The sequence below is a fragment of the Panthera uncia genome (genome assembly GCF_023721935.1).
Source record: "Panthera uncia isolate 11264 chromosome D3 unlocalized genomic scaffold, Puncia_PCG_1.0 HiC_scaffold_8, whole genome shotgun sequence".
Taxonomy (NCBI): domain Eukaryota; kingdom Metazoa; phylum Chordata; class Mammalia; order Carnivora; family Felidae; genus Panthera; species Panthera uncia.
The window spans coordinates 18690275-18707270 of record NW_026057586.1 but is presented as its reverse complement, the minus strand read 5'-3'; the positions used below and the strand labels follow the sequence as shown (position 1 = coordinate 18707270).

Sequence of the window (16996 nt, the reverse complement as noted above, 5' to 3'; positions counted from 1 at the left end):
GAACTCAAGAACAAGGAGGGGAGCCTGGGTGGCTCGGTTGGCTAAGCGGCTGACTTTGACTCAGGTCATGATCTCACAGCTCGTGAGTTCAAGCCAAGCATCGGGTTCTCCACTCAGCACAAAGCCTGCTTTGGATCCTCAGTCTCCCTCTCTCTCCCTCTCTCTCTCAAGAGAAAAAAAAAAGGAATTCAAGAACAAGAAGAAAGCAGGCATGGGGCAGGGGTGGTCCACCGCGCTGGCATTCTTGATCTACATGTTAGTTACAAGTGTAACCACTCTGAAAATTTATCAAAGTATACACAAATGATTTGTGTACATTTTGCATGCATGTTATACTTGAATTAAAAAGTTTGCTTTTAAGAAAAATTCTCTGTATGTTCTTTGAGACCTCACCATGTCCTAGTTATCTCTCGTTATTTGCCTGGTCCCTATGGACGGCTGGGCCTGCTATCTTTGTAATTCAGTCTATAGCAATTCTGAACCATATAATTAATGTTATCTATATCTATAATGTATTAGTTGGACAAGCTACCATAACCATTAGAATTCAACATTCTAACCTACACTAACACTATTCTTGGATGGTAATAGTAACACCTAACCAACAACAAAGTAGGACTTGCTTTAACAAAACTGAACAGACGGTAAACACATCTGTAAAAGTGATACATTCATGAATTCAAGATAAAAATCATTCATACTCCATATAATTTCACTTACATGTGGAATCTAAAAAACACACACACAACACAGCAGTTGCACTACTTGGTATTTATCCAAAGGATACAAAAATACTGATTTAAAGGGGCACATGCACCCCAATGTTTACAGCAGCACTATCACCAGTAGCCAAATTGTGGAAAGAGCCCAAATGTCCATCAACTGATGGATAAAAAAGGTGTGTTGTACACACATAAACACACACAAAATGAAACATTACACAGCCATCAAAAATAGTAAAAGTTTGTCATTTGTAACGACCTGGATGGAACTAGAGTGTACTACGTTAAGCAAAGTTAAGTCAGTCAGTGAAAGACAAATATGCGGAAGAAACAAAACAGATGAACATAGTGGAAGGGAAGGAAAAGTAGAATAAGATAAAAACAGAGAGTGAAGCAAACCATAACAGACTCTTCACTATAGAGAATAAACAGGAAGGCTGGAGTGGAGGTATGTGGGGAGATGGGCTAATTGGGTGATGGACATTAAGGAGGGCACTTGCTGTGATGAGTACTGGCTGTTATACGTAACTGATGAATCACTAAATTCTCCTGAAACCAACACTACACTGTATGTTAACTTGAGTTTAAATAAAAAGTTGGAAAGAAACAAACACACAAACAAAAAAAACAGAAAGACTCATAAATACTGAAAACAAACGGTGGTGGTGGGGAGGGGATAGGTAAACAGATCAAGAAGTACAAACTTCCAGTTATAAAAAAGTCATGGCGATATAAAGTACGGCATACGGATAACACTGTGGTAACTTTGTATGGTGGAAGATGGTGACTATATTCACCGTGGTGAGCATTTTGTAAAGCGTATAACCATCAAATCATTATGCTGTACACCTGAAACTAATATAATATTGTATGCCAAGTATACTTCAATTTAAAATAAAAATCATTCACACTGAGTTTTATGGGAAAGAAAATGCATATTCTTTTAGCGTTGGGGCTTACCCACTAGTGATAACAACAAAACTGGCACTGTTTATAACCATTAAATGTATATTTAAAGAGTAACAGTACGGAAATAACAGTTACAAAAACACATCACCACAGTATATAATTCATATATATAATTTTATACTCTAAACAATGCTGTTAGGTTACGTGTTAACATCCCCATGTTACAGGTGGGGAAAGAATATCACAGAATGAATTGAAATGTCCTAGGTCACAAGATTAGTTTGCAAGCAGTGCTGTGGCTAAATAATTCAAGGCAATATTTAAAAAAAAAAAAAGGTCAGGTTGTGTGCAATACAGGGATGAACCTGCATTTCCTTTCTATTTAGGTTGGGAAAAACAAGGACAACACTTTACACTTCCTACAGTGCATTCAGCAATGGGACCTTAAATTATTCAACCTGTGACTCAACATCCTCATGTGTAAAATGGGGATAATTTCAAAGATTATTTTGAGGACCGAATAAGTCAATATAAATTCTTAAATAAGTCTCTTACAAAAGAAATAATATGTAAATGTTGGCTATTTTAATTATTTAAAAACAACAACAACAACAACAACACTGGAAAAGGGTGCCAAGACTATTCACTGGGGAAAAAACAGTTTTTTCAACAAATGGTGCTGGGAAAACTGGATAGCGACATATAAAAGAATGAAAGTGGAGTTTTACACCATATACAAAAATTAACTCAAAATGGGTAAAAGAATTTAAAAACTAAAATTACAAAATTCCTGGATGAAAACATAGGGGCAAATCTTCATGACACTGGATTTGACAATGATCTGTGGGATATGACATCAAAAGCACAAGCAACAATAGAAAATATATATAAACTGGACTCCATTAAGACGTAAAAACTTTTGTGCATCAAAGGACACTATCAAGAAAGTGAAAGGCAACCAATGGGAGAAAATATTTATAAACCATTTATCAGATAAGGAATTGATACCCCAAGTATATAAAGAACTCCTATAGGGGCATCTGGCTGGCTCAGTTGGTAGAGTGTGCAACTTTTGAGGTCAGTGTTGTGAGTTCAAGTTCTACGATGGGTGTAAAAATTACTTAAAAATAAAATCTTACCAAAAAAAAAAAAAAAAGAAAGAAAGAAAGAACTATAATTCAAGAACAAAAACCCAAACAGTCTAATTCAAAATCAGTAAAGGGCTGGAATCAGCATTTCTCTAAAGAAAATAAATGACCAATAAGCACATGAAAAAATGCTCAACATCATTAGCCATTAAGGAATTACAAACCAAAACCACCAGACCACTTCACACCCATTTAGGATGGCTATTTGGTGCAACTGAATTCCACTCTCAGGTATATACCCAAAAGACTTGAAAGCAGGGACTCAAAGATATCCTTGCACACCAATGTCGATAAGCGGTATTACTCACAATAACCAAAAAGTGGAAACAATCCAAGTGTCCATCAACAGATGAATAAACAATATATAGTATATGCATACGATGAAATTTTTAACTTTAAAAAGGAAATTCTGATACATGCTACAACATGGATGAACCCTAAAAACATTATGCTAAGGGAAATAAGCCGGAAACCAAAGGATAAATGTTATATGACTCCACTTACGTGAGACAGCAAAAACAGGCAAATTCATAGAAACAGACAGATGTTACCAGGGTGGGGGACTGGGGGTATTGGGAGTTACTGCTTCATGGGTAAAGTTATTGGTTAATGTTTCTATCTGAGATAATGAAAAGATTCTAGGAAATAGTGGTGATGGTGGTACAACATTGTGAATGTACTTAATGCCACTGAACTGTACATTTAAAAATGGCTAAAATGGTCAATTTTATGTTACATATATATTTATTGCAATTAAAAACACTGAAATACTGGAGAGCCGCTGAAGATTTTTAAGCAAAACAGTGACAATCTATGTAACATTTTAGTAAAATTAATGTTAGATATAACATGGAAGTGAAGAAAACGGAATAAGGCTTAAAAGTAGGGTTGGAAAAGAAATAAAGAAATAGGTGATAGAGAAAACTATGTTCTTGGCCTAACATGGGACATTAACTTTGATCTAAGAGGTTTCCTACATGATCTACTGGATACAGTTATTTTGAGGGTCTAATACCGATGCTGAGTTATGAAAGTCTGAGGTCACAATCACATACAGTTTGTGGAGGAACACATTAACAGCCAAAATATTACAGAACTTTAAGGCAAATACAATCTTAACAGATTTATAAATTACCTAAATATACTTTAGAACTTAAAAGCTTTCTAAATTCAAACTTTTGTTCTCAGTTTTTACCATAAAAAATTAAATTCTCATTGCATCAAAATACCTTTTTAAAAATTAACACAGAGCTTTGCCAATCGATGTCTGCAGTTGTTTATGGTTATATGAAACCTCATTACTAACAGAAGTGTTTCCTTAATAGCAATGTTTCCCCACTTTTCTCACTTCAACTAATAAATTATTTATCACTGTCTGTCATCTCTTCTGCTATGGTAAGGGGAAAAGAGACTATTTCATTGAGGGACAAAAGTCTATACATTCCTACAGACTAGAATTAGGAAAGTGAACTAAAAATGAGATTCATTGTTAAAATCATCTCTTCCCTTTTCCAACTCTGGCCTAGGCACTTAGCAAATGTACTTAGTATGTAGTATGTATTCCCCATATTAAGAATATAGACATTGCAGGGGCGCCTGGGTGGCTCAGTCAGTTGAGCACCCGACTTCGGCTCAGGTCATGATCTCACGTTTCGGTTAGTGAGTTCGAGCCCCGTGTCGGGCTCTGTGCTGACAGCTCAGAGCCTGGAGCCTGCTTCGGACTCTGTATCTCCCTCTCTCTCTCTCTGTGCCTCCCCCACTCATGCGCGCTCTCTCTCAAAAATAAACATTAAAAAAAAAAAAAAAAAAGAATACAGACATTGCAAAATTGCTAAAGCTGAGAAGATATATTTATAGAATTTTGACATTCCTTTTACACATGTCTTTATAACAAAATCTTTATCTTCTCCAATTTAATAAACGTGAAAGTCTACATGTCAAATTGGTACTCTCGGCCACCCTATAAAATCCAATATACTGTGCCTTTTCAATTCTGTATGAGACAGATTGACCCAGGAATAAGTCTTTAATTGTTTTCATCTCTATCTGCATCCACCCAAGCCCTAAAACTATCTAATCCTAATGCCACCTCTTATATACTCAACATTTACTGAATCATGTTCAATAACCACGAATCACTTTTTACGCTCAAAATACTGCCTTATGTTTATATAGTTACCTGGACAATTCAATGGGTTACATAAACAGTAATACCTGCAAGTAAATTTCTCCAGCTTAGGGTAAATGTAAATAACTCGGAGGCTAGGGGGTCAAGGTAAGTCAAATGGAGACCACTAATTCTTAGAAGGCACTAACATACACAAAGGGAGGTCAGTAAATACACACCCTGGCTGAAATCTTGGTTCTAAAGGCCTACTTCCAACATGTCACTCTCACACAGGTACACTGCACACTCAAAATGGAAAATCCACCAACTCTGCGACCAATAAATCATGTTGAGATTTACCAAAGTCGACATCTCTGTCCTGTTAAACCATCAAGACAAAAATGGAGTCTATATGGCCAAACCCAGATGTCTGGATACCTGTATTGCATATATACCCACTGTAACTTCTGTGGTCAGATGCAGCCGCATACATAAGGGAGGCTAAGTTACAAAGTTACTAACCAAACGAGTAACAAGGCCATTAAGAAAACTAAAAAGCACCTGACTCAACATTAAAACGCATTAAATGAGCACTACGTGGATTAGTTGGATAGCCCCAACTGAAGTTTCTAAAGGTTTTACAGAAATGCAGTAAGTGAAGAAAGCCAAAGTGTTCGGAAAATTAAGATTTTAGGTTTTCTAAGGTGCAAGTGACAGCTGGCTCCCCGGAAGGAATGGAACAGGCAAAAGCAGGAGAGGCTGCAGGAAGACTCCCACAGACTAGAAGGAACAGAGGCGGGCCACCCCAAGTGGCCTCGTCCGAGGATTCAGAAGGGACGGGTGTAGATCTCCCGGGCTGGAATTCGCGGATGGCCAGGCCTCCGTGCCCTGCAGAGACTCCCTTGCGCACAAACAGGGGAGCTGAGGCCTAACTGGGCAGCGGCCTGGGTCTGCGGCCAGCGCGGGACATTCCGGAGCAGGAGACGGCAAGGAGTCGGGACCCGGAAAAAAAGTGAAGGGAAAGCAGGCACGCACACGCGGGGCCCACAGGGCTCGCGCCCGGCCTCACCCTCGCATGGTGAACTTGACCACGGCGAGTCTGGAGCCCGCGCCGCTCAGCTCCGGCTGGAAATCCGGGTCGCTCCCGACCGGCTTCACTCCCACCATTCTCAGCCCGGCAGGGCGGCCGCGACGCCACCGGCTTCAAAACTGAAGAAGGCGACCCGGGAGAGGAAGAGCGGGAGGCTCAGGAAGGCCGAGGCCTGATCACAGGAGGTGGCGACCGCGGCGTCTTCCCCGGGACTCTCAGTGCCGAGTCACGCCAGGGAGCAGAGCGGCCGGGGTGGGGGGGGTGGGGACGGGAAAGGGGGAGGGGAGAGGCGAGGGAAGGAAAGGCGTGCGGCGCCCAGCAGCCACCGCGCGGCAGGGCCGCCGGCGCTTGCGCACGTAGGCGTCATTTCCGCGCCGTCCGTTTTGGCTCCCAGCGCCCAATCCTAAAACGCGACCCCTGGCCCCACCCTCGGCTGAGGAGCCAGACCCAGGCTGTCGGGAGCCGCGCAGGCGCGGAGGAGCAGCAGTCACAAGCTGAGCTGTGCAGTGCGTTTTAAGTTCGCGTCATCCATCCGCGGTTCCGAGAACCAGGCTTCTGCCGAGTTTCTCGGGGTAAGAAAAGTAGGTTCAGTGGCTAAGGTTTTAAGCCTCCCTTCCCCAGAAGTGCTTGAGGAAATACTTTGTCTCATATTCCGGGCAAAACGCCACACTAGACAAAATAGGCTTTAGATACATTGATTTACGGCTCTCGTGACACAAGGGTGCTCTCTGTGCAGTCATCCACAAACTGTCATGCACCTGTCTTTAAGCTGCGCCTAAAAAAATGAAAGCACCATCCATCCTTCTAGAAACACAGTCTTGTGATAGACACCAGCAATAGTTAACAATAACAAGTTTGCAAAGGAAACGTTGGGACAAATGGGACAAGAGGATGGGACGGGGTAAACTTGCTAGAAGTTGTGGTCCCTGAACTGAATCTTGATGGAAGATAGCCAGGTGGTGAGAGGTGACGGTGTATTACCGGCAGAAGAACCAGCAGTGCAGGTTTGTGTTTTAGGGGGGCTGATAACAATAGCTAATAGCTGACAAATTACTCGCTAGACAAGATACGTGCTCTTTGTGTATTTTAGCTCATTTAATCCTCCCAACAACCTGTGAAGTAGGTTCTATTATTTTATGGGTAGACTAATTTCCCCTAGTTCACACACCTCATAGAAAGTCAAATCAGCGTTTAAGTTAAGGTAGGCTAACATCAGCGTGTTCTTTTAAATGTCAGAGTAGGTGACAAATGATTCGCTTTTGAATTTAGCTGGATGATGAAACTGAAGAGCAAAGTGGAGGTCTGATCACGCCTAGCTTAGGAATTTGTATTTTAACATGAATGCAATGAAGTAATCACTGGAGGGCAATTTTTTTTTATTATTACCCAAAAAAAGTGTCTTTAGAAAAAATCCCGAGGTAGCAGTAAGGAGGATGGAAGGCAGTGAGACAATTTAGGAGGTTACTATGGTAACCCAGGAAGTGAGTTGCGGGAGCACCCTAAGTGGAAATGAAGAAGACTTGATATATTTGAGGAACAATTAGCAGACAAAAATCATAGGATTTCATGACCAATTGGACCAATTTAGTGAGATGACAGAGGAAGTAGTCTAGGATAGCGCAAATATTTCAATCTTGTGGCTTTTTGTACTGGGTTAAGATGCCTGTATGACATCTAGGTAAGGGGCATAGTAGATGGTAGGAAGCTTGCGTCTGAAACTAAAGGAAAACAAGCTTAAGTTGTAGACTTGAGAGTCATGGGTTTGGGTGGAAATTGAATCCAGGAACACAATTGTCTCTGTTCTACTGATGACAAGGCTAACATTCAGAGAAGTGTGTAACTCGTTCACTTATACAGTTGTGAGGCTGCTTAGCCCTCAAACATTACACCCAACATTATATAGAAACAGACTATATGTGTACATAGAAACTTTCATCAGATGTTATTGCAAGATGATGCTCTACTGAGTGATTTTTTTTTCTCTGTATTTTCTAAATCTCTTCAATAATTATAAACAGTATACACAATAAGAAAGAAAGCACAGCTGGGAGAAAAAAAAAGTGCTACACAACAATGCTACAAAAAAGGCCAAAGTTTCTTCCCTGCCCTAAAGAATAATATTCACAGTTAACTGGTCTCCTGTGAAATTTAGGTAATGGTTAATATCATTGAGAAAAAAAAAGCTCTTGGTAGAAGAAATTTCCCCCCAAAATGTTTCCTTTTTCTAAATTTGTATGTACTACCCTGAAAACCCCATTTTCTGGAATGTCCGTGAAAATTTTAGAAAAAACTTATTACCATTAAACCTCTGCAAGGATGACTTGTGATTATTCTTTTTTCTAAAAGTTCATTCATTTGAGAGAAAAAGGAAAAGAACATGAGTGGGGGAGGGGCAGAGAGGGAGAGACAATCCTAAGCAGGCTCTGATGTTAGCACAGAACCCTACGTGGGGCTCGAACTCATGCACTGTGAGATCATGACCTGAGCCAAAATCAAGAGTTGGACACAACTGACTGTTGGGCACCCCGACAGGTGCCCCAACTTGTGATTATTCTTTTTAAAAAAATTTTTTAAGGTTTATTCATTTTTCAGAGACAGAGCGTGAGTGGGGGAGGGGCAGAGAGAGAGGAAGACGCAGAATCCAAAGCAAGTTCCAGGCTCTGAGCTGTCAGCACAGAGCCTGACACGGGGCCTGAACTCATGGACGGCGAGGTCATGACCTGAGCTGAAGTCGGCCGCTTAACCGACTGAGCCACCCAGGCGCCCCAAATTGTGATTATTCTTAAAAGGATGATATGCTTTCTCCATTCCTGAGGTTAGCATATTCAGAAACGCCAAATATGCTGCACGTAAGCTCCTCCCACCCCATCCCTTACTTGGTGGGCATCACTATTAGATGACACCGTTTCCCGGGGTCTATCCAGCCTCAGCCTCAGAATTCCATTCAGTAGCACCCACTACCAGAGTCAGGATGAAACCTATTATTTGCCATCTCAGATCTTGCTGTAATTGTTACATCTGGAAATCCATGGTTCTCAAATGGTAGCGAGCCCATTAAAATGTGAGTTTCCAGTTTCACACCCAGAGATTCTGACTCAGTAGTGCTGGTGCGTGGCCCAGGAATCTGAATTTCAACAGGCATCCAGGGTAACTGAGGCAAGGAGTCCATATTTTGAGAAACATTATTTGATGCTACCTGTCGTGTACCATTTACTATGCATTTGGTATGCACAAGGTACTGTGATAATGCTTTGAAACACCTTTCTTCCAGGGACATCAAAAGGGAGATAAGGCACTTCTACAAAAACTAAAAATAAACAAGGTAAAATGTGGTAAGTGCTATAGTAGAACTGTAGATAACATACCATAGTGGTTGAGAAAAGGAAGAGAACATATCCAGCTGGAATGAGCAGAGGATGCTTTATAAAGGGATATGTTCTAATACTCAGACCTAGATAAACCTAAGAAGGAAATGCATAAACATCTTCATTCACAGAAATGACACCCAGCTTTTCTCTCAACTCATCAAGAATATAGTTTGCTTTAGACTCACCCATTTTTTATCAGTCTCAGTCTATCACTGGAGGAAGGCTTTCTGTCATGACTTGTAGCTGCCATGGGCTCACTTTGCTAAATTTAAAAATAGATGTGATAGGGGGCGCCTGGGTGACTCAGTCGGTTAAGCGTCCAACTTTGGCTTCAGGCCATGATTTCAGTTTGTGAGTTTGAGCCCCACCTCAGGCTCTGTGCTGACAGCTCAGAGCTTGGAGCCTGCTTTGGATTCTGTGTCTCCCTCTCTATCTGTGCCTCCTCCAATCACAGTCTCTCTCTCTCTCTCTCTCTCTCTCTCTCTCTCTCTCTCAAAAATAAATAAGCATTAAAACAATTTTTTAATAGATATGATGGAGGTATGTCATCCATGACTTTCTCTCTCCCATAGCCCTTTTCACGTGGTAGATACAAAATAAGTATTGATCGAATAAATGAATGGCTAGGAAGCAAAATGCGTATGAGTGTGACTTAGTCCACAAAATGCAGGAGTAAAAGAAATGTTCTTTTGTGTTATATAACTCAAGTTCATTTTGACTCTGAATCCTCACCCTCCTGCTGTGTCCAACTAGAACAAAAACAACCTCATCTCCTCCTCTGCCTGATTTAGAAATTGTACCACATATCTGGGTTTAGAGTGGGAGTGGGGCTTTGGAGTGTAGACGTCTAGGAGCCCTGTCTCTTTCTACATACCCTCTTGAAGTCTAGCCCTTTCTGTTTCATGTGACTACCTCAGGGATTGGGACCTTTGTTTGAAGCTGCCTCTGGACCCATCTGCCTAGGTGCACCAGTGTGACATTTCTCCCTGGGTTTTTACTTCTTCCCTTCTCCCTTCCATAAAGACTTTCCCTTATGTTTTTATTAAGAGTTTTATAGTTTAACTTCTAGATTTATTTGATCCACCATCCACCTTTTTGAGCCAATTTGATCCTAATCACTTAAAAGTATTCTCATGATAGAAAAGAAAGACACAGTTTTCCAGTTTCATGTGTATTTGAGTGTTTGTTGGCAAGGCACTATGCAATAACCATACGATCTCTGATGTCAGTTGTTCTTTAAATGTAGTCCTCTTGTAAAAAGGTGGGGAAATGCCACTTTCTGATTTTTTTTGAAAAGCAATAGCAAGAATATAATGAAGAAATAACTTGTATTCTACAAAAGAAGTCCTCGTAAATTCCTCTGAGATATAATATACCTCTTTAAATAACTGAATTTGTATTTGCAAAAGCCCAAGGATACAGATTTATTGAATTCCATAAACCATATGAAATTCCCCCATTAACTTATCAAAGTTACAACCCAAAAATTCTGCATAAAAATAACATCTGCATAATAGTTTATTGGTAACTAATTCCTGAAAAAACAGAAAACTTGTAATATTTTATATCAGCTTAATTCTTTAATCAACTGGGAAATTTATTTAAAAAATGATTTTAGGTAAGTTTTGTTTTATTCCTAAAGTCTTGAGGGAAAAATATGTAATGTATGTAATATAAATGTTAAATAGAAAGGACGTTCTTCTTCATCATTTCCAAACTCTAGTTTGCCGCCTATTGAATCTGAAAATTGAATACCATTTCCCATGGCTGTCCCTAGGTGGCGCAGTGTCTTTCAGTCAAAGGAGTATGATTTCCCCTTGGATATCAAATGCTTCTTTCAGTAATGCTGTTAAGTCCCCAGACGTTTGTCCCACCAACACTATATTCCTTAGTTTTGGACACTAGGCAGTGTCTTGCAGGAGTGAGTTTTCTAGGAAGTCACAAAGTGACCTATCACTGTCATAAATCTCCTCCTGGAACATACTGAAGAAAGTTGCTAGCAATTCTGAGAGTCAGTTATGGGTATTTCCCAGAAATGCAAAATAGTTTTTTTACTCTGAAATTTATATCTGAGGTTCAGAAGTCATTAAACTGCACAGAGTTGCTATTAAGAAGGCCAGACAGACAAATATTTCTATCACTTAAGCCTCTGAATAAAAATCCATATTTTAATTGTTTTAAATAGTGAGTTGGAGGTTAGCATTAACTCTTTGAAACTACAAAACTACACATGGCTACACATAACTATGTGTTCACTTAGTCACTCATAAAGAGATTTCTTTTTTTGGCTTGTGGTAGTATAGTAGATATTGTCTGGCTAGAATGTACAAGTCAGGAAGAAATGTCCCCCAATAAAGACTTTTGCTGTATTCAAAGGCCTTTCTCAGTTATGCCCTTGAGCAAACACATACACCAAACATACACATCCTCATCAATCAGTCCATGCTTGAGTGGCAATATGTGCATACTCTCAGTACCTCCGAGGGCCACGCACTGAAGACAGTCAATGAAAATAAAACGTAAGGAAGTGGCTATTTACCTAATATTTCCCACCAAAATTCAGCATACTAGAATCAGAAGAAGATAGGAGGATCAGATGCAACTGGTAGAAAGTACCAAAGCATAGCACTTCTCACATTGCATGGCACTCATGGTGGATGTAAGCTGTCTCCCTGCCAGACTGTGAGCAATCTGACCACAGAACCCAGTCTTTGTGCTATCTGCATGGCCAGCTCAGCACAGTGCCCAGTGCCACTGGATGTTGAATAAATGACGCTTTCCACCATGGCAAATTATATTTAAGATATTTAAGACACGCAAAAGAAATTACTATTTTATGAAAATAGAAATTAAGTTAAAGTGCTCATAGCCACTGCCCCCTCCACCCAGATTATTGTGGAGCAAATGCCAGGTATCATATAATTTCATCTGTATTATGTTAGCCTACCTCTCTAGAAGATAAGGATTCCTTTAAAAAATCACAAGCGGGGCATCTAGGTGTCTCAGTAGGTTAAGCATCCGATTTCACCTCAGGTCATGGTCTCACAGTTTGTGAGTTCAAGCCCCGCATCATGCTGTCTGCTGTCAGTGCAGAGCCCACTTTGGATCCTCTGTCTCCGTCTCTTTCTGCCACCCCCGCCCCCCGCTCTCATGTGTGCTCTCTCTCTCTCTCTCTCAAAAATAAACATTTTTAAAAAAATAAATAAAAATCATAACCAAAATACCATTATCACACTTAAATGTTAACAGCGCTTCCTTAATATCATCAAATATCCACTCAATGTTAAAATTCCCCATTTTCTCTTAATTTATGGCTCATTTGAATCAATATCAAGAAAAGGTACATACATTGCGTTAGTTGATATCTGTCTCTTAACTCTTTTTTTTTTTAATGTTTATTTATTTTTGAGACAGAGAGAGACAGAGCATGAATGGGGGAGGGTCAGAGAGAGGGAGACACAGGATCTGAAACAGGCTCCGGGCTCTGAGCTGTCAGCACGGGGGCCCGATGCGGGGCTTGAACTCATGGACCGCGAGATCGTGACCTGAGCCGAAGTCGGCGCTCAACCGACTGAGCCACCCAGGCGCCCCTCTTAACTCTTGTTTATTACAACTTTATTTCTTTTTTTGTGAATTTTTATTTGAAACAATTCAAATGGACAGAAAATTTCAACAGCAGCAGCAGTAGTCAAAGAGAAGTAGCAGTAGTCAAAGTAGAGGAAGAGGGAGACGATGGTAGAGTGAGATGAGAAGGAGGGTCCACTTTCCTGCTAATCATTGACTGGGGAGTCCCCACCCGGGAAGAGTGTGCTCTTGGCTAACTTTGCCGTGCTCAGACATTTGCCAACGCGGCCCCCAGAATAGGTACCCCCACTGAAAAGCTGAGGAGACCTTGAAGAAGCTAACAGCAGGAGCAGGAAGCAAACCTTCTCCATGCAGCTGGGAAGTGGATTTTCCCAGAAGGAGAATCTGAACAGTGCATCTTGGTGTCTGCCATGGATCCTCTTTTTCCCACAGGTTTGGGGGACAACTCTTCCAGGGCTCTTGTGGTCCTCTCATCCTGACAGGGAAAAGAAGAGAGAAGTTAGTAGAACAGACTACAGCCCTTGTTGCTGCAGGACGTGACAAAGCTACAAGTCAGTCATCACCTCCTTCTTTACTATCCTGATTTCCCCTTGCTGATCCTGCCGGGCTCGTGAGGGGTCCCCAAGCCCTTCTTTGTGAGGAGCTCAAGCACCCCCAACCTTAACACCTTCACTCCTTCCTAGAAGGTGTAAGTATGGAGCAAATGGAGATATTTCTAGAAAAAGACATCCTGTTACTTAGAAGAAATTGATTCAAGCACCCCCAACCTTAACACCTTCACTCCTTCCTAGAAGGTGTAAGTATGGAGCAAATGGAGATATTTCTAGAAAAAGACATCCTGTTACTTAGAAGCAATTGATTTAGAAGTCATGAGATAGGAGAAAAAGAGAAGTCTCACCAATTGACTTTTGTGTCATGTAAGAAAGTGCGAAGGGGAGCTGTAAAAGAGGGTCACGCAAAACCATGCAAAGAACACTTCCTCACTTACTTGGGGCACCCGGGTGGCTCAGTCAGTTAAGCATATGACTTCAGATCAGGTCATGATCTCATGGTTTGTGAGTTAGAGGCCTGCATGGGGCTCTGTGCTGACAGTGCAGAGCCTCCTTTAGATTCTCTGTCTCCCTCTCTCTGCCCTTCCTGCACTCCCTCAAAAATAAATAAATAAAACTTTTTTTAAAAAAGAACACTTACTAAATTATTCTGCTGCAACATGATAAAGTGGGAGGACCCCCAGTAGTAACATGAAGCCCCCAACCATGACATGACTTGTAGGCAAATGGGTCCACTAAGGAAAGGACAGAATTAGCAAAGTATTAGGCCCTACGGGGAACACCAAACCACAGATTTATAATCTAGAGGAGAAAAAAATGATAGCACACACGAAACAACCTGGAAATGACAACAATAATGAAGCCACTGTTAGACCACTGGGCAAAAATTTATAAAGTGGAGGAACAAATTTCCTTGCCTTTTGAAGAACTAACTTGGAACTTAGGAAGTTCAGGAAGTATTGGTGTGTTATAGGGTAATTGCTACTAAGCTCTGAAGACAGAGTAATACTTAAGTTTTTGTTTTTGTTTTTAAAGCCCATACCTTTAAAACATGGCATGTGGAAATTTTTGACCCTTACCCCATGGTTTCCATTTACGGTTCATTTCTGGTAACTGTACATTTTTGGTTAAAACAACAGTGATGACAACTTCTTATTTGTCTTTGCAGCTGTCTGTCTTTCCCACTCAGTGTCCATGATGCATTGCTGCCAGCTGATTTTTGTGGCCAACACATCATACAGTAACTGCCCAGTGAGCCACACTCTGTACAATCCTCTCTCCCTGAGCACACGTGAAATCTGTGACTTGCTTCTAATCAGGAGAATATGGCAACAGTGAAGGACTGTCACTCCCTTCATTAGGTTACTATCTACAGATTTATCTATATCTATCCATATCTATAGCTATGTAACTCCAACTTTCTTGCACACACACTAGAGAGATCCTTTTTGCTGACTTTGAAGAAGTGAGCTGCCATGCAGTGCAAGGCCTTTGGTAAGGCTCAGGTGGCAAGGAGCTGTAGGTGGCCTGTAGGACCTGAGTGTCCTTAGTCATTTATCCACAAGGACATGAATCAGATTTAAATTCTTCCCAAGCGGGGCTTCCAGACGAGATTGCAGTGTGGCTGACCTCTCAACTGTAGCCTCGTGTGATCACAAGCAGAAGACCCAGTTAAGCTGTGCCTGAACACCTTTCCCATGGAAACTGTGAGACAATAAATGTGCATTGTTTGAAGCCACTAATTTCCTTGGAAATTTGTTTTACAGCAATGAACACAAATGTAATGTTGTTAGGAAAAACACCACTCTACGTATCCATCAGAAACCTTCAGTACCTTTTCATTTCCTTTGGAATAAAGCCCCAAGAGCCCATAAGGGCCTTTGAGGCCTCTCCTTATCTGACCTTATTCTATTTTTCCCATGTCATTTTTTATTACTGAGTTTAGGCTGAATCTGAGGAAGACTATATCAACCTCTGAGAGCGTTCCAGGGCAAATATCACCCATTGAAGGAGTCCTTCACAGGGCAGAAATAGCAAAGTCTTAACACCACGGTTTCCCTTCGCATCCCCTTGCTGTCCCCTGTACTTCACTTCCAATCTCACTTTCTGTTTATTCTACCTGTTTCTATACATTCATGGTTTGCATTTCATATATGTTATACACACACACTCACACTCATATTTTACTTTTCATATATGTTACGTGCATACACACAGTTGTTTTTCACTTCAAAATCAGCAACAAAATTGTTTTCCTTTCCCAATTCTTCCTATTCTAACTCCTGTCCACTTTTGTAGACCTCTGTGGAATCTGATGTGATTATCCTTCCTCACCTCAACCTAGAAGCAACTCGTCTTTTTTCCACGACTCCTTACGTACTCCTTATTTCTCACACTGTGCTATATTATAGGCTTGTATCTTGGGTGGGGGAGGATTTTCCATTCTTTCCACCTGCCCAAACACTTTCCAATTTTGAGAGAATTCCTTATTTTTTGAGCCTTGGTGGGAAGCACAGCCTACGTTCCTCTACAGAACTGAACTTGCCAAATTCTTGCTTTCTCGGCTCTGTTTTCAGTTAAGGTTCAATAAATATATGTTGAACCGAATGTTTTGGTTGTGCAAATCTTTTCAGATTTTTATATAATTCCTCCAGGTGACAGGAATGAATAAATTATTTATTAAAAAAATATACTCAGGATCAGCTTACTGAAGGTACAAATCTTAACTTTCAGGAAGGTTACACATGGAAAACATATATACGTACGTATAAAAATGTGTGAATTTTTCTGAACCAGAAGAATTTTATTCCTTTTGAATCTTTACTTTAGTTCTGCAGCTCAGGAGATTACACGCATTTATTTATATATAGACTTTGGCAATACATTTTGTAAACTTGGCAGAGAGGGGCCAGAGTGTTAGTAGTCAGAAAGCTTCTCACTAATCTTCCTATCGACCTTTTATTCCTAGGAAGGTAGTTGAAACACAGTAATTTTGTAAAGTTTAATTAATATTTGTTGAATAAAAGTCAGCTTTATCTAGGAGAGATGTTTTATAGATTTCCTTTACAACCCAAACAAGCTTTAATGAAGTCTAAGCTCGTCCCGTGGTAACCATTCTGTGCTTCCTATATTTCCAAATAGTTCTTGTAATTTGTAAAGGAGATCATGAACTTAACAGTTTAAATGTATTCATCATCACAACAGAGGAAGTGAGTATATGGAACCAGCTGTCCAAGGAATTAATTTCTTCTATTTAACACAATTTCCCTGCTCTTCCCTTGCCCCCACGTGTTTGGAAGGCAGATAAAGTTGAGGAAAATTGTAGAATCCCAATTTGCAGTATAAGACGATTTCAGAATTGCTGATTTTCAAGGGTTCTATTGACTTCCCTGGTCAACATTATGATTTAGTTTTTCTCCTAGTGGCAGCAGAGCTGGTCTGTACAAATAAACAGCATATAGGAAACAACACCCAACACCTAAAGAATGCTAAAAGGCCTAGTGAAGGAAGAGGGGG

The 16996-nt window shown here is 40.6% G+C and overlaps 1 protein-coding gene and 1 long non-coding RNA gene across 3 annotated transcripts in view; one reads left to right on the top strand and one right to left on the bottom strand.

Moving 5' to 3' along the window:
• Window positions 1-6233, bottom strand: part of TXNL1 (thioredoxin like 1) — a 33063-nt gene extending 26830 nt beyond the window's left edge. The window contains exon 1 of one of the 2 annotated variants that reach the window (XM_049619911.1): window positions 5956-6233. In XM_049619911.1, coding sequence (XP_049475868.1) covers window positions 5956-6053 — 98 coding nt within the window. In that variant the 5' untranslated portion in view covers window positions 6054-6233. The remainder of the gene's footprint in view (window positions 1-5955) is intronic. The other variant, XM_049619912.1, reaches the window with a different exon arrangement.
• Window positions 6234-6362: 129 nt separating this feature from the next.
• Window positions 6363-15222, top strand: LOC125914548 (uncharacterized). The gene is made up of 3 exons (XR_007455335.1): window positions 6363-6548; window positions 13362-13725; window positions 14649-15222. It is a non-coding gene; the product is annotated as an uncharacterized LOC125914548 (long non-coding RNA).
• Window positions 15223-16996: the final 1774 nt, after the last annotated feature.